The following is a 26,574-nucleotide window of genomic DNA, read 5'->3' on the forward strand; positions in this document are numbered from 1 at the left end:
TTTTTTGCCAAAATAGTCTTTTGAAATCTCAATCCAATACACCCCCCTAAAATCTCACAAAATCAATATAATCTCAAAAAGTCTTTTAAAATATTCAATTTTTTTTTACCAAAATAGTTTTTTAAAATCTCAATCCAATTCACCCTCTTATCTGAAATTTTATTTAAGATATCTAAATTCACTTTCTCTCCGTAACTTAAAAACTTAAAAGCTTGTAATTTATGCCAAATAAAAGTTACTTATAAAACTTAAAATTAAACCAAACACACACTCAACTAAAAACCTCACACCTTAACCACCATCATTCACATACCAACAAACACCTTTCTTCCTCCTCTCTCTCTCTAAATCTCTCCCTCCTCTCTCTCACACATACACACACAAGCACACAAAACATACACTCAACCATCCACTCATTATTATTCTAATAATCTTCATTTCTCAAAAGCTTCTTCACCAACAACAACAACCTTACCTCGTCACACCACCATTCTCCTAACTCTCTTGTTTGTTCTGTTTCATGTTTCTTCTTCTTTTGTCTTCATTTGTCCCTCTTTTGTTCAGCCACTTTTCCCCTAATACACACTTTTATTTTTCCTTTTTTATAATTTATAAATTATAATATTAAAAAAAAAAGGTAGAAGAAAAGTTAACAGTTACATTACATTTACATATGTAACCCACACACTGTACCATTAACAAAAAAAGCCACTTTTTTCTCTTAAATTTCGGTTTTTGTTTCTTTTGAACTTGTTATAACAATTGGGTTTTGTGTTAATTCATAAAGGGTCATATAAAAATGGTTTCTTTCTAGTTCTAAGAAATAAAAAATCTCATCATGGATCTTGAGTCTGTGATTCACAAAAACCCAATTAAGGTAAGTATGAAACATGTTTGTGTTTATGTCTGTATGAAAAAATCTTTGCTTTTTTAGTAATTATGTGACCCTTTTTGTTTGTAGGAGGAATCATGGAAGCATGTGTTGGTTTTAGCTTATCAAAGTTTAGGAGTTGTGTATGGAGATTTAAGCACTTCACCACTTTATGTTTACAAAAGCACTTTTGCTGAAGATATTAAACATTCAGATACAAATGAAGAAATCTTCGGTGTATTGTCTTTTGTGTTTTGGACATTAACATTGATTCCTCTTCTTAAATATGTGTTCATTGTGTTGAGAGCTGATGATAATGGTGAAGGAGGGACTTTTGCTTTGTACTCTTTGTTATGTAGACATGCTCGTGTGAGTTTGATGCCTAATACTCAGCTTGCAGATGAGGATTTAACACAGTACACAATGGATGAAACTATTGAAATTAATAAGAAAAATGTTGGGTCAAGTTTGAAATCTTTGTTGGAGAAACATAGAGTGCTTCAAAAAGTACTTCTTGTTCTTGCTTTGATTGGAACATGCATGGTTATTGGTGATGGTGTGCTGACACCAGCAATTTCTGGTATTTTTTTGTTGTGATTTTGATGCAATAATAGTTTGTGCATGTTTAGATTGGCGGTGAAATTGGTGGAATCACGGCGAGCCTCCATGATTTTGACAAAAGTTATACCTTTGAGTTTCAACAAAATCACGGTGCCATCGTGATTTTGCAAACTCATCATCCAAATGTACACTTTTTTGCATGTTTGGACTTACGATGAGTGTGTCAAATCACGGTGGCACACATATCTACAAAGTATAGCTTATGTAAAAATCAGGGTGATTCACTGTAATTCCGCTAAATTCGCCGACAATCCAAACTTGTAGTTTGTGATTTAATTTGAAATAGTGAACATATTGGATCTTGGTATGGTGGTGACTCACTTTTGTGACTTTTCCTTTTTTGCAGTTTTTTCTGCTATTTCAGGTTTAGAGCTTTCCATGTCTAAAGAACAGCACAAATGTAAGTTCCTTCTTTAAGAAATAAAAAACTATTTTTTGTTTTCAAATTCTCTTTTTGCTTCCATTTCTTCTTCAAATTTTTAATCAATGTTTTAAAAACCGAACCAGAGATCGAAACTAGGCCGCTCATGGTTTAAAGTTTAAACCCCTCAAAACAGGACAAAACCACAATCAAACCACTAAAATAACCGAACCGTAGTTAATCACCGGTTCAAGGTTCAATCGGTTGAATTGTCTGCTTCAATTTTTAAAACATTTATTTTAATGAAATAGTGATAATCTATCTTCTATTCTATGAAGTTTAAGCTTAATTACTATGTGGGGTATTTGTTTCTAAGAAATAGGCCTTTTGGATAATCTGAGTCAATTGGAAAAAGCTATCCAATTTTTTAATACACAACTTGGAGTTCTTTATTCAATCATCAACTTTTTTTTTATTATACTACATGTAGCTTACAATTGCTGATTAAACTATTTGATTTGCTTTACAAAATCCAACTTTGATGATTAGTAGTTATCAAAATGTTTGGTATCATGAACAATTCTTAGGAATATGTTCTCACAATAATTTACAAGTTTAGAATAATTCTCATTGTTTGTATATCTTGTTAAATGTTACATTGCATTTGTCTTAATCAATGGCATATATGCTGTAAAGATAATCAAAGATAATAAAATTAAAAGTTTGATTTGGTAATAGAATGGATTTGTTTAATGCATGAATAAAATCTTATTTTTAACCATTTCCTTTTCATGTTACCTATTGCATGCTATTTAAATTAGTGGAAGAAAATGGAGAATCGATTTTAAAAGTAACCATTTCCTTTTCTGCTAAAACATGTAGCCGATGAGAGTAAATTGATTAGAATAATAAAACATGTGGCTAAGATGAAAAGTTTCTTAGTAATCAGAAGATCAAGTATTAAATTGAAAAAGTAAGTTCCTTTATAAAGTTAACCTTTCATTAGATTATAAGTTAATAAACACTGTGATTTGGATGAGACTTCATGCAATAAATCCCTGTGGATTAATCTGGAAAAGTCCTTGATTGAATAAAAAATTAGGTTTGCCACTATTAGATTAGTCACGCACAGTGTGTGCAATCTTACTTTGATTTCTAAATAATAATGATTATATAATATGGCCTAATTCTGTCAACTTCAAAAAACATGTAGTTGTTCAAATACTATGCATGAAGTCATCCCAATTGCACTTTTTATATATTCACCTAACTTTTTCATTTGCGAGTTTGAAATCTGCATGATTATTATTCTGTTGTTTTATAGAAAAGTCATTTGAATCACTGTTAATAACAACAATGACTTCAAGAGACTGTTTGAGAGAGCTTATGGAAACAACTTAACACATATGTCCATAAGTTGTTTTCAGTTTATTTCCATATGTTCTCCAGGAAGGATATCTTATGCAAACATCTTATAACTTATATGAAATTTTTTGACTTTAATATATTTCCTGTTACAGAAATAGCTTATACACACACGCTTATATGATAAGGCGTTAAGCTGTAAGCGCTTAATTAAGTTTTTTATCCAAACATGCCCAATAGTTAATGTTTTCCTTTACATTTTTGTACATGAACTATTCTTGGGATTATGCTATAAGCGCTTAATTAAGTATACATTCCACAACAAACACTAAAGTTAGAAGATTTCTCATTTTTGAATATTTTCTCGTGTTCTCATTGTTACTTTGGTGTATTTTGGTTATGCAGATGTGGAGGTTCCAGTTGCTTGTATAATACTGATATTTTTATTCGCCCTGCAACATTATGGCACACACCGCGTTGGATGCCTTTTCGCACCAGTTGTGTTGACCTGGCTAATATGCATCAGTGCTATCGGTCTTTATAATATAATCCACTGGAATCCACATGTTTATGAAGCTCTCTCCCCATACTACATGTTCAAATTTCTGAAAAAGACTCAATGGGGAGGTTGGATGTCGTTGGGAGGGATTCTATTATGTATAACAGGTATGGAGTATTGTCAGTTTAGATGACTTATTTGAGCTTATGTAATGGCATAAAAACTTGTGAGACTGTTTGAGAGAACTTACGGAAACAAATGTCCATAAGTTTTTTTCAGTAGCTTACAATACGTCCATAAGTTTTTTTCAGTTTATTTCCATAAGTTCTCCAGGATAATTCATGAAAACCTTTTATAGCTTAATGAAAACAGTTTAACTTTATTTTATCTTTTGTTATAGAAATAACATATACATAAACACTTCTATGATAGGCGCTTAGTTAGTGTGTTTATCCAAATTGAGCTTATGTTAAGGAAAATGTGTTCCTGTATGCTTGACATTCGTGTCATCTTTATCTGATATTGTTGGCTCTATGTTGCAGGCTCGGAAGCTATGTATGCTGATTTAGGACACTTTAATCAACTGTCTATTCAGGTACACAAATAAATGAAGCCTTTTATTTGGCACTTTGAGTTATAAATTATGAGTGAATATTGGTTGGAAAATGATGAATTGTCATTCATAGTGCCTGTTTGAATTGGTGGTGAGATTGGTGAAATTATGGTGACACCTTGATTATGCGAAGCTACAAAATGTACATAGCTTTTGTCAAAATCGTGGTGGCCAACTCTGATTCTGCCAAAACCACCGTCAATCCCAACATGCACTAAATCATAAGAAATTGTCAAAGTAACTTTGATATGCACATAAGCAAACACGCACATACAATGTGTGCATCTGATGCATTCACCAGTGAAGAGATACATATGAAAAACTACGAATAAATCTTTTACTTCTTGAAGTTGCTTTTACCTTCTTCAAAATAAAACAATTCTCAACAATTTGTAGAAATAGAAAATAATCGACTGTTTTAACAAAAAGTTGTTTGCCTGCAGATTGCTTTCACTTTCTTGGTATACCCTTCTTTGATCCTAGCATATATGGGACAAGCTGCATATCTTTCCAAGCATCATTCCCTTGAAAGTGACTATAGAATCGGGTTTTATGTGTCTGTACCAGGTAGGTCCTCTGTGATATTCTCTACGCGCACATTCAAAGAACGGTTTTTGTTTATTTAGCTGTATATCTTACTTTTCTTTTTCTCTTTTTTTAGTAAAACTTAGATGGCCTGTTCTTGCAATAGCCATACTTCAAGCTGTGGTTGGAAGTCAAGCTATCATCACCGGAACATTCTCAATAATCAAACAGTGTTCTTCTTTAGGGTGCTTCCCCAAAGTCAAAATCGTTCACACATCATCGAAAATACATGGCCAGATTTACATTCCTGAGATCAACTGGAGTTTGATGCTTCTTTGCCTGGCTGTTACAATCGGGTTTCGAGATACCAAACGAATGGGAAATGCAGCAGGTAACTACATCATGGAATAATTTCACAAGTTGTTAATCTAATTGCATCTCAAAACTGTGACTACATTGATGTGTTTATATTATTTTATGTTTTCGCCTTTGGGGTGATCGACTGTCTTAAGCTATGCTGCACCGACACTTCAAATTGAAGTAGTGTCCAGTGTTTGACACAACACTGATACATGCAGTTACACTCAATCACTTCTATTTTCTTAAGTGTCGTGTTCGGTGTCTGTGGGTGTCAATGTTTCATAGATTTTAAGCATATTTTTGGTGTATAATAATGATTAAATGATTTTTTTCTTTTCATAAACAGGTTTGGCTGTCATAACTGTTATGCTGGTAACCACATGCCTGATGTCTCTGGTTATAGTCTTATGTTGGCACAAAAGTGTTTGGCTAGCTATTTGCTTTATACTGTTCTTCGGCTCCATTGAAGCACTCTACTTCTCTGCATCCCTCATCAAGTTCCTTGAAGGGGCTTGGGTCCCTGTTGCCCTCTCACTCATCTTTCTTATTATCATGTATGTGTGGCACTATGGCACAATTAAGAAGTATGAGTTCGATGTTCAAAATAAGGTCCCTATCAATTGGCTCCTTGGTTTAGGCCCGACTCTAGGAATCGTAAGGGTTAAAGGTATCGGCCTAATACACACCGAGCTTGTATCTGGCATCCCGGCTATTTTCTCTCATTTTGTTACCAATCTTCCTGCTTTTCATCAAGTTGTAATCTTCCTCTGCGTCAAATCTGTCCCGGTACCGCACGTTGCACCTCGAGAAAGATTCTTAGTTGGTAGAATCGGTCCAAAGGAATATCGCCTTTATAGGTGTATAGCACGGTATGGCTACCGTGACTTTCACAAGGATGATATGGAGTTTGAGAAAGATCTTATATGCAGTATAGCCGAATTTATCCGATCCGATACTTCTGAGTACGGACTAGGATTAGGAAATTTTGAAGATGATACTAAGATGACAGTTGTTGGAACTTCATCGTCAAACTTAGAAGGCGTAAGGATTTCGGAAGACGATCAAGACAATAATGATCAAGATAATAATTCTCAAATAGAAGGAACTTCGGAGTTGAAGGAAGTTAAGTCACCGGAAAAAGTGAAGAAGAGAGTGAGGTTTGTTGTGCCGGATAGTCCGCGGATGGATATGGAAACAAGGGAAGAGTTGCTTGAACTAATGGAAGCAAAGGAAGCAGGAATGGCATTTATAATGAGTCACTCATATGTGAGAGCAAAAAGAGGATCAAGTTGGATGAAAAAAGTTGCTATTAATTATGGTTATGATTTCTTAAGAAGAAACTCTAGAGGACCAACTTATGCTTTAAGTTTACCTCATGCATCTACCTTAGAGGTAGGTATGATCTATCATGTATGAGTTTTTGGTTAATCGTATATTAGCTATATAGTTCTAGTTTTGTATCTAGTGATCTATACATGATAAATGGTAGCATTTTGTATAGTGACAGTGACACTAAGTGTCCAAGCTTCTTTTTATCAGTAAAATGTTACCCACCTTTTGTTATGTTTTGTATTTTCTTGGTACATAGATAAGGTAGTAGGGATTAATTCCCTCAATATCAAGCTCATTTTATTACCATGAATATGAAATGTTGATACTGAAGTATTTTGAATGAAGAGGAGAAAACTCTGAAAAAGGAAGGGGTTAATAGACAATGTAGCAAATATCAAACGCGGCAAGATATACTATGTGTGTGCGCGCGCGCACCAACATATTCAACTTTTGTAACAATGTCATGCTATGGTGTTTCAATTGAAGAAATTATAAAATATTTTTAAAATCGATTAAAAGGGTAATTAAAATAGTATATGATCTTCTATCATGTAATTCCTTTGAATTTTTTAAAATCTTGAATATATATATCTTAGTTAAATGCTATTTATCGCGAACCAAATCTCACGAATGGATCACGAATGGTTATTTTTCCAAAAAATATCTTAGTTTTTTTTTTGAAGAAAATGAACTTATAGCATTTCATTGATCAATAGGTGTTCAATACAATTTGGTATATCAACCAAAATACGGGGACTAGCTGCATATGTGGCCGCCTTAGCTAAACTATGAGCAACCTCATTGGCTTGTCGCCTAATAAACTCAACACTAGAGTTGTTGTAATAATTAGAGAATAGCTGTTTACAATGTGAAATAATATCACCGAGCTCAGTAGCATCACACTTATTTGAACGAAAACTATCCACCACTATCTTTGAGTCGAGCTCAAAATCAACTGGTCCTAAGTTTAACTCGTGAACCCAATTGAGAGCTGAAAGTAAACCGAGAGCTTCACCAAAACGAACATCACATAAAGGTGTAAATTGTTCATATTTAGCCAACACATAAGCGCCAAACTCATCTCGGATACAAACACCAATACCAACTCTATTGTTTAGAGATGAAAAGGAAGCATCAATGTTGCATTTCATCCGCCCGCTAGAAGGTTTTTTCCACCTACTCTCGTGTCGCACCTGCTGGTTCTTCACACCAGTCCTAGCTGTGTGCACAACCCGCCAATCATGTAGAGTAATATTTGCACGTGAAAAAACAAAATTTTGCGCGTCGGTAACATTATTCCAAATAATATTATTTCTTTGCTTCCAAATACTCCATATAACACACGCCAAAAGAGAAGCATCCTCCTCATTAATTTGCTGCAGCAGGTGAAATATCAATTCAGCAGCATCATACCCATTTTGCATTGCTGCTACTATTATTGGATAGAAGGTACACATACTCCACACATTCCTGCTACTTGGACAGTCAAAAAATATATGGTAACTATCTTCTTCGTGTTCGTTGCATAAAGGGCAAGTATCAATACAATTTACTCCTCTGCTACGAAGATTAACACGAGTTGGAATACATCGACGACATATGCGCCACAACAGATTTTTAACACGCGGAGGGACTTTAATTTTCCAGAGCAAAACCCAAGCACCGTTCACCTTTAAATGCGAAGTATCTAGTAATTCTTGAACACAAAGGCGATAAGCACTTCTAACAGAATACATACCATTTTTCTCCACACGCCAAATACGCATATCATCTACCACTGATTTATATAAAGGAGTATCAAGAATTTTCGTTACACAGTTTGGCTCAAAAATTGATGTTATAAGGGGCATATTCCAACACTTCTCATCCTGAATAATGATATCAGCCACTGTAAGTCTAGCATCAAGAAGCACATTGGTTTGTTGAAGGCTCACAGCTGAAGCATCATATAACCAATTTTCGTTCAATAAAGGAATATCTTTACCACTTCCTATCCGCCAACGACTACCTGCTTTAAGAATGAATTTAGAATTGCAAATACTTCTCCAAACAAAACTAGGATTATGACCCACCTTAGAATCAAAGAAGTCACAATGAGGAAAATATCTAGCTTTGTAGATTTTGGAGATAAGTATATTCGGATTGGACATCACTCGCCATCCTTGCTTGCCCAACATAGCGAGATTGAATGCAGGGAGACTTTTAAAACCCATCCCACCATCACTTTTATGCATAGATAGTTTTTCCCACGACATCCAATGAATACCTTTATTACGAACACCTGAATGACCCCACCAGAAAGAATTCATCATTTTTTCAATTTCATCACAAAGCGAGGAAGGGATTGTAAAAATGCTCATGAAGTATGTCGGTATAGACTGAAGAACAGATTTGATGAGAACTTCACGCCCTGCCTTAGAAAGAGTTTTGCTACTCCAAGAGTTTATCTTCTTCCACACTCTATCTTTAATGAAGCTGAAAATAGATTTCTTACTACGTCCAATCATCGAAGGTAATCCTAGATATTTTCCAGTACCCAGGACAGCATGTACTCCAAGACACGTAGCAACAGAGTTTTGGATATCACCTGAAACGTTTCGGCTACAGAAGATTTCTGATTTTTGAAAGTTTATAGATTGTCCTGACGCTGCTTCGTAAGTATTTAAAATATTTTTCATTGCCTCAGCTTCATTAATATTAGCTCTGAAAAATAAGAAGCAGTCATCTGCAAATAACAAATGAGAAACAATAGGAGCATTCCGACATATTTTAACGCCGTGTATGTCACCACGAGCCTCTGCCTGTCTGATAAGAGCTGTGAGCCCTTCTGCACAAATAATAAAAAGATAAGGTGAAAGCGGATCTCCTTGTCGAAGACCTCTGCTAGGAGTAATCGGCCCAGCCACTTTGTCATTCACAAGGATGGAATAGTCAACTGTTTCTACACACATCATAATCCACGTTAGCCATTGTGTACAGAAACCCATCTTTAGCATAACTCCGCGAAGATAATCCCAATCAATCCTATCATAGGCTTTGCTAATATCGAGTTTAAGAGCTATGCCTCCTACTTTACCTCTTAACTTTGATTTCATATAGTGCACCACCTCTATAGCTACCATCGCATTATCCAGGATAGATCGACCAGGGACAAAAGCAGATTGATTATCAGAAATACACTTACTTAAAATAGGCTTCAACCTGTTCGCCAAGACTTTTGCCACCAATTTGTAGATAACATTGCAAAGAGAGATAGGGCGCCAATCTTTCATAGATACTTGTGAATCCCCTTTAGGAATGAGAGCAATGTTTGTCAAAGTTAGTGTAGAAGGGAAAGAACCTGTGGTAAGCCATTTACAACATTCATCAAAGATGTCTTGACCACACAGATGCCAGAAATGTTGAAAGAAACCCGGATTAAATCCATCAGGTCCTGGACATTTATCTGGTTGCATAGAGAACATGGCATCCCTGAATTCTTCCATAGTAAAAGGTGCTACCAACATAGTATTATCTTCCAAGGATATAGAGTGATCAATAATGTTGATGACAGGATAAATAATGCTATTTTGTTTATTGAAGATGTCAACAAAATAATCACGGGCTATCTCACATAACTCATTCTCCTTTGTAACCACGTTGCCAGCAGAATCCAACAAAGAATTAACGCGATTTACCTTTCGCTTAGATGTAGATGCAGCATGAAAAAACTTTGTATTTAAATCACCATCACGTAACCAATGAGTTTTTGCACGCTGACGCCAATAAGCATCCTCCTGAACAAGTAAAAAAGCCATGCGCTTTCTCAAAGCATTAAATAAATTCACATTATCAGGGGTCACTTGACTACGAATACGATCAATTCTTTTTCGACAAGTATCAATATCCCGCTGCAGCCGCTTGAAATAATTTCTATTCCAAGAAGAAAGATCAGATGCACACATATCCAGCTTTTGCAAAATTTGGTTGTCACCATAAGAGACCCAGCGGTTGCTAACAAAATCATTAAACTCGGGCTCAACAAGCCAAGCATTTTCGAACTTGAAACGAGACCGAGCTCTTCTAGTACGAGACTCAGGCTCACGAACCAGAAGGATAGGATAGTGATCAGATGCTGGGGCAGGCAAATTTTCTAGAACAGCATTAGGGAATTTATGGAACCATGCATCATTAGCCAATGCTCTATCAAGCCGCTCCTCCACTGCGCGAAAAGTGCCGAGGCTCTTAAACCAAGTGAAGGGATAACCCTCCATATGAACATCTGCCAAACCAGATTCCAAAACAGCTGATCTAAAACCATTGATCAGCCAAGGTGCTCTGTCATTCCTACCTTTCTTCTCAGACGGAGATAAAATATCATTAAAGTCACCAAGCACACACCAAGGAAGACTAGAAATCTGTGACAATTGTTTCAAGAAATTCCAAGAGTCTCTCCTTCGACCACTTCCAGGAAATCCATAGATGCCCGTTAACCTCCAATTACCATTAACTGCATCAGCTACCTCCACATCCACATGATTAGAAGAGAAATTTGTAACAGAACAATGGAAAGAAGAGCGCCACATAAAAGCTAAACCACCCCCTCTACCTTCACGATTAACGGCAAAACAAGAATCAAAACCCAACAAATGACGCAACTCCTCCATTCTACGAGTATTTGATAAAGTTTCACTGAGGAACAGAACATCCGGCTTATACACCCGGACGAGGTACTTAAGACCAGGAACTACACGCGGGTGACCCACTCCCCGGCAGTTCCAACTAACAATATTCATTTGTGCCGGCGGACTTGGTTTCCAGCACCAGCCATTACCACATTCTCAGCAAGTTTATTTTGCATATTAATGAAATTGCAAGTGGCACCCATTCCTTCATCATCAAATATCAAATTCCACAATTGAAACATAACCGGGTTATGATAAGACCCTATCATACCATCAATACCAGAGGAAGGTTATGATAAGACCCATTCCTTAGTTATATTTGTATTCTTTATTGATTCTTTATTAATATGAAAATATTGTAACCGCTTTGCCTTATTATCACTTGTGTTGCCCACGTATACTCTGTTTTTCCGTCACCGAATGCCCCAAAAAACTCTGTTTTTTTTTTTGAACAAGATCTGCTCTGTTTTGTTGCAATACCTTTTCTTCTCATATGTACAAATGGAAGTGAGAGTGATGATCTGATATTGGGACTTGGGACCATACAAAAGAACAAGTCATGAGAAATAGTAGTGCACACAGTGATCCCAAATTTCCAACGGTTGAGACTTGAGAGAGAGTACAGAAAAAATAATAAAGATGGAAGAAGTTGGAATGGAAAGAGAGGAGAAAGACTTGCACAAAACTAAACCCTTACATAGCATGTATCCACTTCTCAAATTGGCTTCCAAGGAATCCAAACAAAGATAACGATGTACCGGCGGTGAGTTCACTTTTGTCGACAAAGATATTTTACATGGAAGGTTAACTTGGTTTGAAAGAAGAAAACAAAACGCGGCTTAAAAAAATGAAGTGAAACACGCAAGTGGCAGTGCCACGTCATTCGTGAGCCTCTCGTGATGCTATCATTTGCGATAATCAGCATTTCCCTATATATATATATATATATATATATATCAATATATAGACTAAAATCCTTCAAAACTTATATCTTAAACATATCATTCAGAAAGAATTATATTTTCATCAGACAAAATTTACTATGTCACATGGAAGATGCAAACATTTCTTGAATCCTAAGTAAATTTAATTTGGAATACACATTTGATTTTTCATACATTTGAACTTTTTTTACTTCTCTGAAATAGATACGAGTATAATCGTACAATATGGAATTATAACGTTAATTTTTGATCAATTGTTTGATCTTTATCTCTTATTTCCAAATTTTGGATAGGTCATAGGGTTTCCTTAATTCAAAACCCTAATTTTGCCACTCCTTCCCAAAATGCAATCTCCTTGCTTACACCTATTATATGAGAAATGATAATTGCTTTAATTCCATGACACATTGCTCTACGCATCGTTTTTTAATGTATCTCTAAATTTTATATTTATGAATTGCATTTTAGCTTTTCAATTTAACATCAATTTTTTGAACCAACCTTTGATAAATGCAATGTATTTTCAACTCTATTTTGAATGCATTTTGAATTGGTGCTTGTTTGTGGTCCAACTAGAGTTTTTATTGAGAAGTGGTCCAGCTAGTTGTCTAGTACAGTTTTCATTTTTTGTGGCTGTTTTAATTGTGAACAACACTTGTAAGGATAGATCACTTAAAGAATAACTAAGAAAGAGTAGAAATGTTGGGTTAGATCTCATGTCATCCATTAACAAATTATGAATTTGAAAAGAAAAAAAAAATGGTTTCAATTTCACGATGAAAATTGTTACATGAAAGTATTTTCTTCTTTAACCAAGTGATTATACTTGAGTGATTGATGAATTTTTCGAAGTATTGGAAAAATCTAAGTTCAATTCCTAATTTCTGATAAAAGATATCTAAACTCCACGTGAGCTTAACTCAGTTGGTAGAGACATCGCACTATATGTGTAGCAATGTAGGAGCTCGAAATATCGGGATGGCAATAGGTAGGGTATGGGTAGGGTACTATAGTACTCATTCTCATACCCGCAGTTTGAAAAAATATTTGTACCCATCCTCATACCCGCATGGATAACAATCTTTGTACCCGTCCCCATACCCTATGGGCACTTAAGTATCCATACCCGTACCTGTTACCCACACTTTTGCTAAAAGTAAATGAATCAATTATAAAATATCATATCATTTTAATAAAATTAAAAAAAATTTAAAATTTTTAATGTTGACTCATGAAAATTATAAACAAAATTATTACTAAACTCATGATAAAGTTCATATTTTTTATGACATATTAACATTTTGTTTGCAATAAATAAACATTTTTTTTTATTAAAATGTGTAATAATTTAATAGTTTTGTATATTTTTTTGAATAAGAATAGTTTTGTATATTATTTAAATCGATATACATATATCATTATATAATAATATAAATAAAATAAATAAATATATACTATGTGGGTATGGGGCGGGGCCGGGGTGGGTACTAGGTACCCGTACCCGCACCCGCACCCATACCCACTCACTTTTATGGGTAATTATCCATACCCGTGCCCATACCCAAAATGCAGGTTTTTTACTCAACCCGTTGTGGGTATTTTTTGTGGGTACCCAATGGGTATGAGTCAAATTGTCATCCCTACCAGGATACTTCACTTATTCACTTTTAAGGTGAATTTTCTAGCTACTAGGCTACTTGAACAAAAAAAAATCTAAACCATTTCATCTAAACACACTCTCTTAAAAAACAAGTTAAATAAAAAAATAATTTTCGATAATTATTTTCCCGCAAGGACGTGAATTCAATTCACACAGTCAACGTAATAATGAGTGGTAATTGCTAGTGTCGGACGTCATGACTAGAGTTCGAATCTCAATCACTCTACTTTGTATGTGTGAGTTTTCAATAGTTTTGTCATTTCATCTATCAACAAAAAAAATTAAAGTTTTGAAAAAATTAATCTCTATTATTATAAATTTTTCTCAATAATCCATAACTTAGTTTTTTCTCTTGGGTCAAAACAAACGGGCTTAAATGAATTTGGGCTTAAACAAAACGGGCTTATGAATTCCCAATCCCAAAAGAACTTAAAACGCAAACTTCTTCTCACAACTCTCGCATCTGACTCTCTCTCTTCGCTCTGCAACATCTCGCTTGTGTCTCTCGTATTCTCCTTCTTCCATTTTCAATTCAGGTATTCATCCATGTTCTTTGTATTTCTGTGTTCGATTTGATCGTGATTTCTGTTTGTTCCTGATTTTTACTCTGATCCATTCATTCATCCAATTTCATTGTTCTTATTGTTTGTTCTTCATATCAGATTCATTTGAATCAGATTTACAACATTTATGTGAATATTGGAAATCTGAATTTTTTTCTATAGAGTAGAATATGCAAATAAATTAGGAATAAATTGATTTTTTAGAACCATGCTTTAATAATTTTTTATATATTCATCATTATTATTATTGGGAAAATCATCATTTTGATCCTCACAAGTGAATTGTAACTCGTTGTCAATTTGGTTCTTGAATGTATCAAAATTGCAAAAGTATTGTTTTTATTAGTTATTTTGGTCCTGGAAGATGTTTTAGGTTGTCAATTTAGTCCTCGAATGTGTTTTTCGTTGGTCAAAATTAGTTGATAAAATTACAAACAAAAGAGATACTAGGAGTGTATTTGCTATTTCGATAAATTTAGGGACTAATTTGATAGCGAGTTACACTTTCAAGGACCTAAATGACATGTTGCCCTGTTATTATTTTGGAATAAACCATCAATTTGGTCCCTAAACTATGAAATCTATATTTATATCGTAACTTCGATGAAAATATGTCAAGTTTGAAATACTGCTTATGAAATCCGTCAAGTTATGTCCTAATGTATATGAAAATCTGTCAATTTAGTTCATAATATCTTAATAGCAGGAATTGAATTGATGGATTTTATATACTTTAGGGGACTACTTATTATATTTATATAGTTTAGGACTAAACTGGAGGGAGATTGTTAGTTTAAGGACTAAATTGATGGTTTATTATTTATTTTGTTTGCTTTTTTTGGGTCTTTGATTGAATGATATGATCCCGTACTTATTTAATAACCACTTTGAGTTACATGTCACAAGTTCAATGCTAGCAGTTATTATCACTAAGCAATTTGGACACTCTTCTTCTCTATTGACATTTTTTTGCAGTTGATGAAATTGTAATCGATTTATACTTTTAATGTCCTATAATTTGTTTCAAATTTTTATTATGCTTTACTAATGTTAGTTTCTGGACACACTTCTCATACATTAATGCCGTCCCTAGTTTTGGTTCAACTTGATTAATTTACAATGTCCTCTTCATGTTCTAGAATTTTGTTCTGTAGTAGTAGTAACTATTGATTTGGTTTCAAAGCTGAGTTTGGAAGCACATTTTTAAAATTCCATTGGCATATCAAGCATGAAAGACACATTTATCACTTCTTTGTACATCCGTGCCTTATCTCAAACTGTCTCCTTATTGCATCCCCATAGACAGTGAGTATTTGTTACAGTTTCTATAGTGTTTTTGGGTGCTACATTTTTTTTGCAATTATTTGTTGTTTAGCTCTTGGAAAGCTATTGACGGTGTATTTGGAATGGAGTGCTATTTGGAATATGAGTATCGTGTGATATCAGTGTTTTTTTTACTTGTCTCATTTTATGTTTTCTTCTTTTCTTATTTGCTTTTTTGTTTAACTAGCGAGTCATTCAGTTATTCATATAACTAGACAGCTTATTATCTGCTTTCAAACATCATTTTATATCCAAATAGGTCCATATATTTGATCGATGGCGTCAACCGGAGCAGTGCCATTTTGGAGGGCAGCGGGGATGACATACATAACTTACTCCAACATATGCGCGAATCTTGTCAGGAATTGCCTCAAGGAACCTCACAAGACTGAAGCTCTCTCTCGCGAGAAGGTCCATTTCTCTCTTTCCAAATGGGCCGAGGGCAAGCCCGAAAAACCTAGTACGTCCCTTTTCTGTCCTCTTCTTTTTATCATATCAAATTAACTCTAGTTACCATGATGTTTCATTCCATACTCTAATTGCAATTTTTCAGGGTTAATTTTAGTACATTAAATGAATTTTTAGACAAGTCTAGGAATGTATTTTCTCATCTAATTACCTAAGATATGGCACCACAAGTTGTTGTAGTCTATTTATATGATTCATAGGTGCAACTATGTTTAGGATCTTTATGTCTGCCATTCTGTCTATACTCTATATCCCTTTCCTTCAGAAAACAAAAAACCTCGTTATAAGAGGATAGTTTTCTCTTCAATGTGAAGAACTACTGACCTATGGTGCATGTACAACTTTCCCAAAGTGCCTTGTAGTCAGACACATTTGGGACACTGATACTTAGCATACATTCCTCTGACATGTGTAGACACCTCTTAGCTGTGTCCAGTTAAAAAAAAAATATACTGGCTTAGACATCTATTAGACATGTCTTGAACTAATGTTAAATTAAAAATAAAATAAAAAAAGGTTCGAGCGTCTGTTAGACGCGTCTCGGACACTCGTCTATATTAGATCTTAAATTTTTTGGGATAAATAGCAAAATGATGTCTCTTTTTATTTTTTGCGAGGCTCATTATCATGAGATTTACTTGTTGTTATAAAATACATGATCCATTTATTGTCATAATTTTGTTATAATTCCTCGTAATTCTCAAATTCTTGTTATGTTAATATATATATATATATATATATATATATATATATATATATATATATATATATAATATGTATGCGGTGTTCAAATGTCCTATATTTTGGACATTAGCTGTGTCGCGGTGTCTATTTTAGAGTCGGTGCTTCATAGCTACTCACCCACTTCCCTGTTTTCTATTTCATTACTTCACATACACAAAAACCATGTCATGAGAGGATACTTTTCCAACTTTTGTCATTGGCTTGTTATATTTCAAATTCTATGGACGTTGCTTGATGGTATCAGTTGTTGCTGGTTTCTAATTCATTGTAAAACTGCGATCTTGGTGTGCAACATTTATTTCTCTAACTAGTTTAATTTGCATTCAAACCCTTTAAACTCACATTCAACCCATGCTTACGTGATTTTGGTAAAGATTTTCACTTAACATAGTTGTTTTTGTCTCCAAACCTCAAAGTCAAACTGGTGAAAAGTGATACGAGTTTCATTGATTTTTGCTTCAATTTTGCTTTGAATCCACTCTAAAGTGATGTTTCCAGTAGGCTTAGAAATTTACACCAGACTTCTATTTCAAATTTGATTTTAGAGTAAAAACATTCAAACAAATTATTTTGTCAAGTTTATTGAAACCACACTTAGAATCCAAGAAAAGTTGCACTTGAAAAGGATCTTAAGGAGAAAGAGTAACAACATTTGTTTTGACTGCATGCCCTTTTTCTGTTGTCATCTCTTGATGGATTGCATTTTAATGCCTTCAATTTTTATCTAGTTTTGTATATTTGCTGTATTATTTCTGATCAAAGTGTTCAATGGTTTTTTTTATCAGCCATTCGTTCAGACACCCCAGATCATTGATTCGAAATGGATAGAAGCTATGCAAGCAGAAACCTTTGAAATCTGCCGGAAGTTATTTTCCATTGTTCTTTTTTGTCCATGATGTAGCACATGCACTGAATTTTGGATTTGCATGGTTAATCTTGTAATAATTTTAGTTTGAACACATGGTTTTTAAACTTAATAATATGCTTGTGACTTCAATCTGTTTGCCCAACTAAGTTGGGAAGTTTATGAAAGAATTTACATGGTAATATGCATTTCTAGAATGAAACTTGCTGAATTTAAATGTTATAATGGAATTGAAAGGCCTTAACTATGCATGTTTGATAAATACATTTGTTACTCTCTAATTCATGAAGGGAAGGTTGAAAACATGACCTTTTAGATAATTGTTTAGGATACATCTACATGCCAATGGAACTTTGCAGAGATGTAACCTGTTGAATTTGGGATATAATAAAGTTTACTATACACATTGTAAATAAAATTTGTTAAATATCATTGATGTATTGGTTAAGAAAGTAATTCTAGTGAAACTCTTCAATTTGGCAATGTAGTGTAGAGGCTAATACTTTTATAGTATAACTTTTAAGCTATTCATGATTTTGGTTAAAATGTGTAAACAAACCTCCATGTAAATTTTTTTTTTGACAGCCACCTCCATGTAAATTATTGAAAGTGATGATGATACACAAAAAGGCTTTACCACATGAGATGTTGCAAGCAGCGTAACCTAAACGTTACTAATTGGACTAATAAAAAGCAATTTTGTATTTTGACCACTAAAGACAATAAAACAAAAGGAATGAAAATCAGATTCGAAGAACTTGTAAAAGAAAATTCTCATGACGATATCGAAGTATCGAACTCTTAAGACTCACATGTAATCTAACCTAAGACTCACATGTAATCTAACCTAAGACTCACATGTTTAGTTAGAAGAGATGCAATGTAAGAAATAATAGAACGTGAAGATTACAAAAGATATTTTGTCACTTTGATGCATTTGATGGAACACTCTTTCATGATCCATCGTGCCACACAATATTCAAGTAGTATTGGATCCATAACTAGTTTGCCTTTAAACTTTTTAACTGACCCAAGGACCATTAACTCTCAGACCGAAGGATGTTATGGTGTATGAGTGGGTAGGCGGAAAACATGTATGTGTGAATTTGACTGGAGTTTTGCCACTTGTTGGATTGAGAGCTGAGACTTTTACTGTGAGACAGTCAGTCTTCAAAGATGCTTCAAGTAAAGTGGCTAAACATGAGAAAACATGTTCTGACAATCAACATGCATTCATATCATTTGCATTTGACACTTTTAGCGTCCTCGCACCAGAGGTTGTGAGTATTCTGTACAAAGTTCAAAAGATTATGAATAGCAATGTTGTGCCCCCTAAATCTATGAATATTGTTTTTAAGAAAATTAATTTTTTCATTCAAAAAGGGGTAGCGGCGCAACTTGTTGTCCGTTTACCTTTCATTCATATGTAATTACCCTATATTTATTAATATATTTTGTCTCTTATATTTTTTATTTATTTTATTATTTTTTACTCTCGGGGATTTTATTATTTATTTTTTTAATATATTCTGTCTCTTATATTATTTTATTTATTTATTTTATTACCCTATATTTATATATTCTGTCTCTTATGTAATTATTTTTTATTATTTATTAAATTGTTGAAGCGGTGGATTCAATCTAATTTTAAATCCAAAATAATTACACTCGAGTGAAATGCAAATCAGCAACAAACTGTTAATTCTAAATGAATTTGGATCTCAATCTTAAAATTAACTCATCACATGTGCTACAAAATATGATACCATTTTAAATTGGTTTGGATCACACTTTATCCAAACATAAAAAAAATAGATACCTTGTCGATATGAGGTTTAAATATAAATATGTTACATAAAAAAAAACAATACAAAAACTCTAAGTTATACCATTCAATGTCTCTCACCATCAGGTCTAAATTCTGTCTCCCCTGCCCCTCTTCCAAAATCTCTATCACATCTATTTTTCTATCCCCTTAATCCTTACTTTTTTTCTAAAAGGGCAGTGCTACTTTTTTTTCTGAAAGTAAATATAGCTAGCTTATATTAGACACCATCAATGTAGTATAATGTGTGAGCATTTCATTCCACAATATGGTACTCTCTTTTAAGTCTCATAACTTAGGAAAACAAACAATGACTAAGAATTATTTTATGTTACTTTTTACTTTTGTTGTCCTACTTGGTTTGTTATCTCCAACTTCAGCTACACCACCACCTGCAAGTAAGTGCAAACAACCTCTAAACTCTTATGAATATTACTTATTTTACATTAATCAAATTCATATGTGACATGCAGAAATTGTTACTGGAGTTGTTTCAAATGTTGTTTCTACTCTTTTTAAATGGATATGGTCACAAAAATCCAAACCAAAAGTACCACCAGGTATAAAAATCAATCTAGTGTAAAAACTGGTGACCAAAATAATGACAAAAATTAGTGACAGAATTAGTGACGAAAAATGAAATTTGTCATTAATTTTTATAAAGTGAGAGAATTAGACGGATTTCACATTTTTTTCTCACTAAATTTCCGTCACTAATTTGATTTGTTTTTTCTTAGTGTCTTCCATCGAGTTTCTAATTTTCTAGTTACTATATTAATGTGCTAATATTGGTCTAATTTCATCAAAAATAATTTCTCAGTGCAACATAGTCGATCCATGGTGAAATTTGAGAGTGGTTACAATGTGGAGACAATATTTGATGGAAGTAAGCTTGGAATTGAGCCATATTCAATTGAAATATCTCCAGATGGTGAATTTCTGATTCTGGATTCTGAGAGCAGTAACATCTATAAGCTTTCAAGCCCAATGTCAAGATGTAAACATTCTTTGCTTTAATTAATTTTCTAAGTTTGATAATTTTATTTTTCAGTCCCTATAATACACTATTTTTAGTCTATATGATATTTGATCTATATTAAATTAGTCCCTCTAATATTACGAATACTAATTTTAGTTCTTAGCAAATGATATTTGTTAACCACAAGTGGAATAAGGTGCATTTTTTTTCTTCTTAAACCCCCTATTACACTGGGATACACACATGATAATCCGAAGTTTGGCCGAAATATGAATTTTATGTTGTATGAAGTAAATATTACAAGGATCAAAATAATATTTTTTGTATTTTAGGAACTAAAATCAACAATAAATTTGTATAGAGGTTTAAACAAAAAAAATGTATGTTTTTTTTTTGTTACTATATGAAGTTTCCACCATCGTGGGACACAAGGTGAGTTATCTCATCCGACCAAATATTCTCCATACACATGAGTCAGAAATTAAACTCCTGAACACATGTTTAAGGAGATCAATATCCTTATCACTTGAATAAATTCATTATTGTTACATAAATGTATGTTAAAATGACTAAAAAATATTTATGCATACCTTTCATTTAAATTTCTATTTTTTTTCAGTTGTTCTTGGTTGGCATATTGATTTTAAGAATGTTGTTCTTTAGTATTGTCACATTATGGCTTTACTTTGCTTCATCATGCAAATATACTAGATTCAAAATTCAAGTGTGTCCTTTAAGAATATTTGCTGTTTTAGTCATACCTTGTACCCATGACTTTGCTTCATGCCCGGGAAATCTTTTGAGATTCTACTAAGCTTGTTACAAAGAAGCAATGAACTTTTGTTAAGCTCAAGGTTTCACTTTTTATGTTACAACAAACTTAAATAAAAGTGCAACATATCCTACATATATTTTGCAATCATTAAAAAATAAATTAAAGTACTTATAAAAAAATAAAGCAAGGAATATTTAGAGACAATTAGTTTAAACACTAGTTTGAATTCTTTACCCCACTATTTTCCTTTACTTTTCTTTTTGTTTCTTCTTGCTACTTTATAAATCTCACATATACATTTATAATATTGTAATTATTGTTTATTTATTTAGTTTTCTTAAAGAAATTATGAAATATCACATGGAGGTAGGAATTGATTCGACTAAGGAATCGATTAATCAACTCAACTAGTTAATGAGTTCCAATTAAAAACCAATCTTTTGAAAAAGTTGAGTTTTGAATTCTGGTGGAGACAATCTTTGATCAGACTAATTTATTTTTCGGTCAAACTCTAAATTATCAGAGTTCATTCTTTATGGGAACTTGTTAGTAAAAAATGTCTAATCAGATTCAATTCCGACCTTCATGTGATATTCCATAATTTCTTTATTGGCACATGATTGTTAATTTGTAAGCAAAATCATAATTTCAGGTTTTTTCTTGTTTGAGTTCCCTCTAGAAAAGTTTCCTAATTTTTTGTTTCATTTTGTTGGTTTTTTATATAATGCATGGATAAACAACAGATAGCAAACCAAAACTGCTTGCTGGATCTTCTGAGGGGTATATTGGTCATATAGATGGAAGGCCTAAAGATGCAAGACTGAACCACCCTAAAGGGATTACAGTGGATGATAGTGGCAATATTTACATTGCAGACACACTGAATATGGCTATTAGAAAGATCAGTGATGAAGGTATGTATTACTTTGAATGCTTGAGAATTCTGTTTCATAATGAAATGAATAAACCATCATATTACCGACACTTCAAATTGAAGGTATGTTGGATGTCTGACATGTGTTGGTATTAGTTTTAGATACCGACACATGTGGTTAAATTTAATAATTTCCATTTTCTCAAATTATTATCGGCATCTATGTGTCAATATTGTGTCCGATGTCTGTACTGCCACCTTTGCACTCTTAGGGTAAAGAAGAAATTTGTTAATGCCCTTCTGGCCAAATTGATTTGAGTTTACCTATTGGCGGAAGTACTTGTGAGATTTTCTGAAAAAACTTATCGAAACGGCTTATATGACATGTTCACTTATAATTTATAAGAAAGTAATTTGACTTTATTTTATCGATTTTTTTTTATAGAAATAGCTTATACATAAGTAGCTATATCATAAGCACTTATGCTATGAGCACTTAACTAAATATTGTTTATTCAAATAGAACATTAACTCTATGCCATGCCTTTTTGTATAGGGGTAACTACCATTGCAGGTGGAGGAAAAAGGGGCCAAGTAGGAGGCCATGTTGATGGTCCAAGTGAAGATGCTAAGTTTTCAAATGATTTTGATGTAGTTTATGTTAGGACTAGTTGCTCTCTTTTGGTGGTGGATAGAGGAAACAATGCAATTAGAGAAATACAACTCAATCAACATGATTGCATGACTATTACTACTACTACTAATAGTGATGAGTATGAGTTTGACAATAGTTTCCCCTTAGGTATGCCATGATCAACATCTAATATAATCTATAGTATTTTCAAATGTTTATTACCGTTTAAATTGCATGTTCGATTCCTTATGTTAATTTAGGTTTTAAGTTGATCCTCTATTTAAATAGTTTTAAATTGATCTCTTACGATACTGATGTCAAACTTTTTAAATGAAAGGGACAATTTAAAACCTAAAATAAACGTAATGAACTGAACATACAATTTAACCTTTATTATACTTAATGCTAATCTAAAATGTGTATGCAATTATTAACATTACAGGAATAGCTGCACTTGTTTGTGCTGGATTCTTTGGATATATGTTAGCATTGCTGAAGAGGAGGGTGAAGGATATGTTTTCTTCTTCAGATGTAAGTTATACTAAAACATTATTATTATCTTCTATAGCATGCTATATATTATGTCATTGTTACAAGTTGGAAAACCTATGATTTCAAAACTATGATTGTTCCAAGTTAAATCTTTGTAAATAACTACTTGCATCTTAAGGATTGGTTTGAAAAAAATGTTTTCTATTTTGATTGTGGTTTTTTAGTTTTAATTGTTTTCACCCTGTTTGCTATTCAAAAATTTGTACAAGAAACAGCGTAAAAAACTTCATTTTCCACTTTTATGAGTATCGGTGCCAGTTGTAAGGAAGGAGTCTTGGTCTCGAGTCAAGCTGGGGGAGCCACTCTTATACAACTCCTTACATCACCCCCTTCTCACTCAAGTTGTATTAGAGTCCTACGTTGATAAAGTTCTCGAATTATTGGATGTAAATATGTGTTCGATCAGTTTAAAGGATGAGAATGTCCAATTAAATATATATACATCTAGTACCATGAATTCACATTGTCAACCCTGATGCCATGTTAAATAAGCTAACTTTTAAGGGTGAGATCCAAACTTAATTAACATGCACTCAAATCCTTGTAAACTAGAAACACATTTAAAAAGTAAAAATAAGAAATGAGAGTAGAAAATGTTAACATACCAAAAAAATTTGCTTGTTCACTATATTCTTAGTCACAAAACAAACATAGGATTATCAAGAGGTTTTTAAATTGCGGTAAATGTAGTTGATGCAGCCTCAAAAATGGCCGTGTTGCGATTTTGAAGACTCGAAATTGTTATGTTGCACAACTCAGATCATTGTCGCGGACCTTTATTTAACATCCTACATGTCATAGTATATATATGAAATTTCATAATCTTGTTTCATTTTTCAGGATTCAAGGGCTCCTATAAGTACAAAAGGAGCACCATTTGTATCACAACAAAGACCTCCACCTAAATCAGTTAGGCCTCCATTAATCCCAAATGAAGATGAATTTGAAAAACATGATGAAGGCTTTTTTGTTTCTCTTGGAAGACTTTTAGTCAACTCAAGTTCAACCATGGGAGAAATCTTTTTAAGCTTATTCATAGGATCCAAAAGAAAACCGATTTCATATCATCAATACCAACAACAACAACAGCAATATCATTATGCAAATAGACATCATTCAAATTCATGGCCAATGCAAGAAAGTTTTGTGATTCCGGATGGAGATGAACCGCCTCCGAATATAGAAACTAAAACACCTACACAAAGAAAAACATATCCTTACACGAATAAAGAATTGGAAATGTTGGGAAAAACAAGAGATAATAGTCTCTATGAAGCGAATATTTTTCCTCCACCTGTGCAAATAAATAGACAACCGGAAAATACAATTCCACAACGGAATCATGCTTATATGAACATGTTAGATAATGGTTACGATGAACAACAACAACAACATTATCAACAACAACAACCGCAACATCATTCAAAGGTGCAAAGTCGATATTCTTCGACTACTCCATCGAGTTACTATGAGAAGAATTGTGAAACAAATGAGATTGTGTTTGGTGCAGTTCAAGAACATGATGGAAGGCGTGAAGCTATGGTTATAAAGGCTGTAGATTATGGTGATCCAAAATTTAGTCACCATAATATTCGTCCTAGATTAAATTATGTTGGTTACTCTCATAATTATTGAATATTTATGATGATTTTGTAGCATCAAATTTCATGAAGAGATTGTAGTACTTTTGTTTTATATTCTCTATTGGAGAATGTTGTATTAGAACACTTGAATGAGAAATTGAAAATGTTTTCGCAATTGGGTATCGAAATATTATCTATATCTAGGCATATAATAATATAAAATTATTACAGTAGTACTAAACAGATCAAAATCCTAAAAAATGAAGAGGATGTTTCTATGTAAATGGTTGTGTGTAAATTACGGGAGCATTAATGCTTATGTGTAAGCATCATTGAAATTGTATTTTAATTCGAAATCTTATTGTATGAATTATTAAAAAAAAGCAAAGGAATAATTTAAAGAGAAATTAAAACAACACAAAAAATGTGAATGATCAAAATGTGTGCTGCTAGAGTCCTAGTTCAACTGGAAAAATGTCGAAATTATTATGTCGGACGTCGTGACCCGGATTCGAACCTGAGATCTCACAATTATATCTGAGTTTAATTTCAATGCATTACTACTTCATAAAAAAAAATGTGTGCTGCTATTTTTGTAAAAATAAAAGTGCATTACTATTAGATTTCCATTAGTGGCTTTCTAGTCGTTTGTTAGCACTACACACATGTCAATGCATATCTCTAATATTTTTAATTATCTATTATAAAAAATTATAGAAGTTTTATATTTTGAAAATATCTGTCGAGACAAATTGAACGGTATATTATTTGCTAACATTTAGTTTTATATATTAATAAAAATTTATGACCAAAGTAAACTATATTAATAGTGCATAATGATCCAAAACGATACTTAAAAAAAGGACGAGATGAGTAATAATTAGATAATTGTTTGCTCAATAATTTCTCAGGTATCTCTTTTTCTCTCATCTCCTAAGTTCTAACCCTAGCCGTCACCTTTTTTCTTCTTCTTAGTTTATCAAAGAGGGGTGATTTTAGGTCAAATCTTGACCTAAAATCACCCCTCCAAATTGTTTTTTCTTTCTCGTTATTAAATAAGTGTGATTTTTCACATATTTGTTTGGTTTTGTGTTATTTGTTATCCCGTCCTTGTGCGGTGTATTCTGTTGTGTCGTCTCTGTGCGGTGTATTTTGTTTTCCCGTCTTTGTGCGGTGTTCATTTGTTTCAGGTTGAAGGATTAGATCCGATCAAGTACAAATCTATCCAATGTCGACTTTTGTGTCATCAACGCTGCAGATCTGGGGGCATGGACATTCCAGACACTTCAATATAGTCATATATGTAGGCTTATGTAATTTGCCGTTTTATGCTATTAACATGGATGCTGTGAGTTTGTTTGCAGATTCATCCTTTTTGTTTTTAGCAAATTTGTATTTGTATTACATCGATGTACTCTATCAGTTTGAATGAATGAATATCCTTTATTTTTAGTCAAAAAAAAATAATTTCTTAGGTATTGTTACCTAATCAATCAATGATAAATTTCTAGTTTTAAAAATTGAATCAAAATGTTTTCCTTTTTTCATGAATCAAAGTACTAAATTTCTAGGTG

General features: G+C 33.2%; 3 protein-coding genes across 3 annotated transcripts; all 3 read left to right on the forward strand.

Moving 5' to 3' along the window:
• The first annotated feature begins 272 nt into the window (after window positions 1-272).
• LOC123906536 (potassium transporter 8-like) lies at window positions 273-6,778 on the forward strand. The gene is made up of 8 exons (XM_045956467.1): window positions 273-877; window positions 962-1,451; window positions 1,839-1,892; window positions 3,624-3,884; window positions 4,260-4,312; window positions 4,774-4,897; window positions 4,992-5,246; window positions 5,562-6,778. Exons 1-8 carry the CDS (start codon window positions 839-841, stop codon window positions 6,629-6,631), a joined length of 2,346 nt encoding a protein of 781 aa, XP_045812423.1. The 5' UTR covers window positions 273-838; the 3' UTR covers window positions 6,632-6,778.
• Window positions 6,779-14,196: 7,418 nt separating this feature from the next.
• On the forward strand, window positions 14,197-17,910 carry LOC123906537 (ATP synthase subunit epsilon, mitochondrial). The gene is made up of 3 exons (XM_045956468.1): window positions 14,197-14,351; window positions 15,961-16,161; window positions 17,699-17,910. The coding sequence occupies exons 2-3, from the start codon at window positions 15,978-15,980 to the stop codon at window positions 17,725-17,727; spliced, it is 213 nt and encodes a 70-aa protein (XP_045812424.1). The 5' UTR covers window positions 14,197-14,351; window positions 15,961-15,977; the 3' UTR covers window positions 17,728-17,910.
• A 1,761-nt stretch (window positions 17,911-19,671) lies between these two features.
• Window positions 19,672-25,188, forward strand: LOC123906538. The gene is made up of 7 exons (XM_045956469.1): window positions 19,672-20,001; window positions 20,077-20,163; window positions 20,424-20,600; window positions 22,101-22,271; window positions 22,788-23,033; window positions 23,308-23,396; window positions 24,258-25,188. The coding sequence occupies exons 1-7, from the start codon at window positions 19,872-19,874 to the stop codon at window positions 25,050-25,052; spliced, it is 1,695 nt and encodes a 564-aa protein (XP_045812425.1). The 5' UTR covers window positions 19,672-19,871; the 3' UTR covers window positions 25,053-25,188.
• The last annotated feature ends 1,386 nt before the right edge of the window (window positions 25,189-26,574 follow it).

Source organism: Trifolium pratense, linkage group LG2 (assembly GCF_020283565.1).
Source record: "Trifolium pratense cultivar HEN17-A07 linkage group LG2, ARS_RC_1.1, whole genome shotgun sequence".
Lineage (NCBI taxonomy): Eukaryota > Viridiplantae > Streptophyta > Magnoliopsida > Fabales > Fabaceae > Trifolium > Trifolium pratense.

Coding starts and splice junctions, on each gene's coding strand:
- LOC123906536 (XM_045956467.1), top strand. CDS start 839: ATGGATCTTGAGTCTGTGATTCACAAAAACCCAATTAAG. Junction 1,452..1,838: donor GCTGACACCAGCAATTTCTG/GTATTTTTTTGT, acceptor CCTTTTTTGCAG/TTTTTTCTGCTATTTCAGGT. Junction 1,893..3,623: donor GTCTAAAGAACAGCACAAAT/GTAAGTTCCTTC, acceptor TTGGTTATGCAG/ATGTGGAGGTTCCAGTTGCT.
- LOC123906537 (XM_045956468.1), top strand. CDS start 15,978: ATGGCGTCAACCGGAGCAGTGCCATTTTGGAGGGCAGCGGGGATGACA. Junction 16,162..17,698: donor GGGCAAGCCCGAAAAACCTA/GTACGTCCCTTT, acceptor TTTTTTTATCAG/CCATTCGTTCAGACACCCCA.
- LOC123906538 (XM_045956469.1), top strand. CDS start 19,872: ATGGTACTCTCTTTTAAGTCTCATAACTTAGGAAAACAAACAATGACT. Junction 20,002..20,076: donor AGCTACACCACCACCTGCAA/GTAAGTGCAAAC, acceptor TGTGACATGCAG/AAATTGTTACTGGAGTTGTT. Junction 23,034..23,307: donor TGACAATAGTTTCCCCTTAG/GTATGCCATGAT, acceptor TTAACATTACAG/GAATAGCTGCACTTGTTTGT.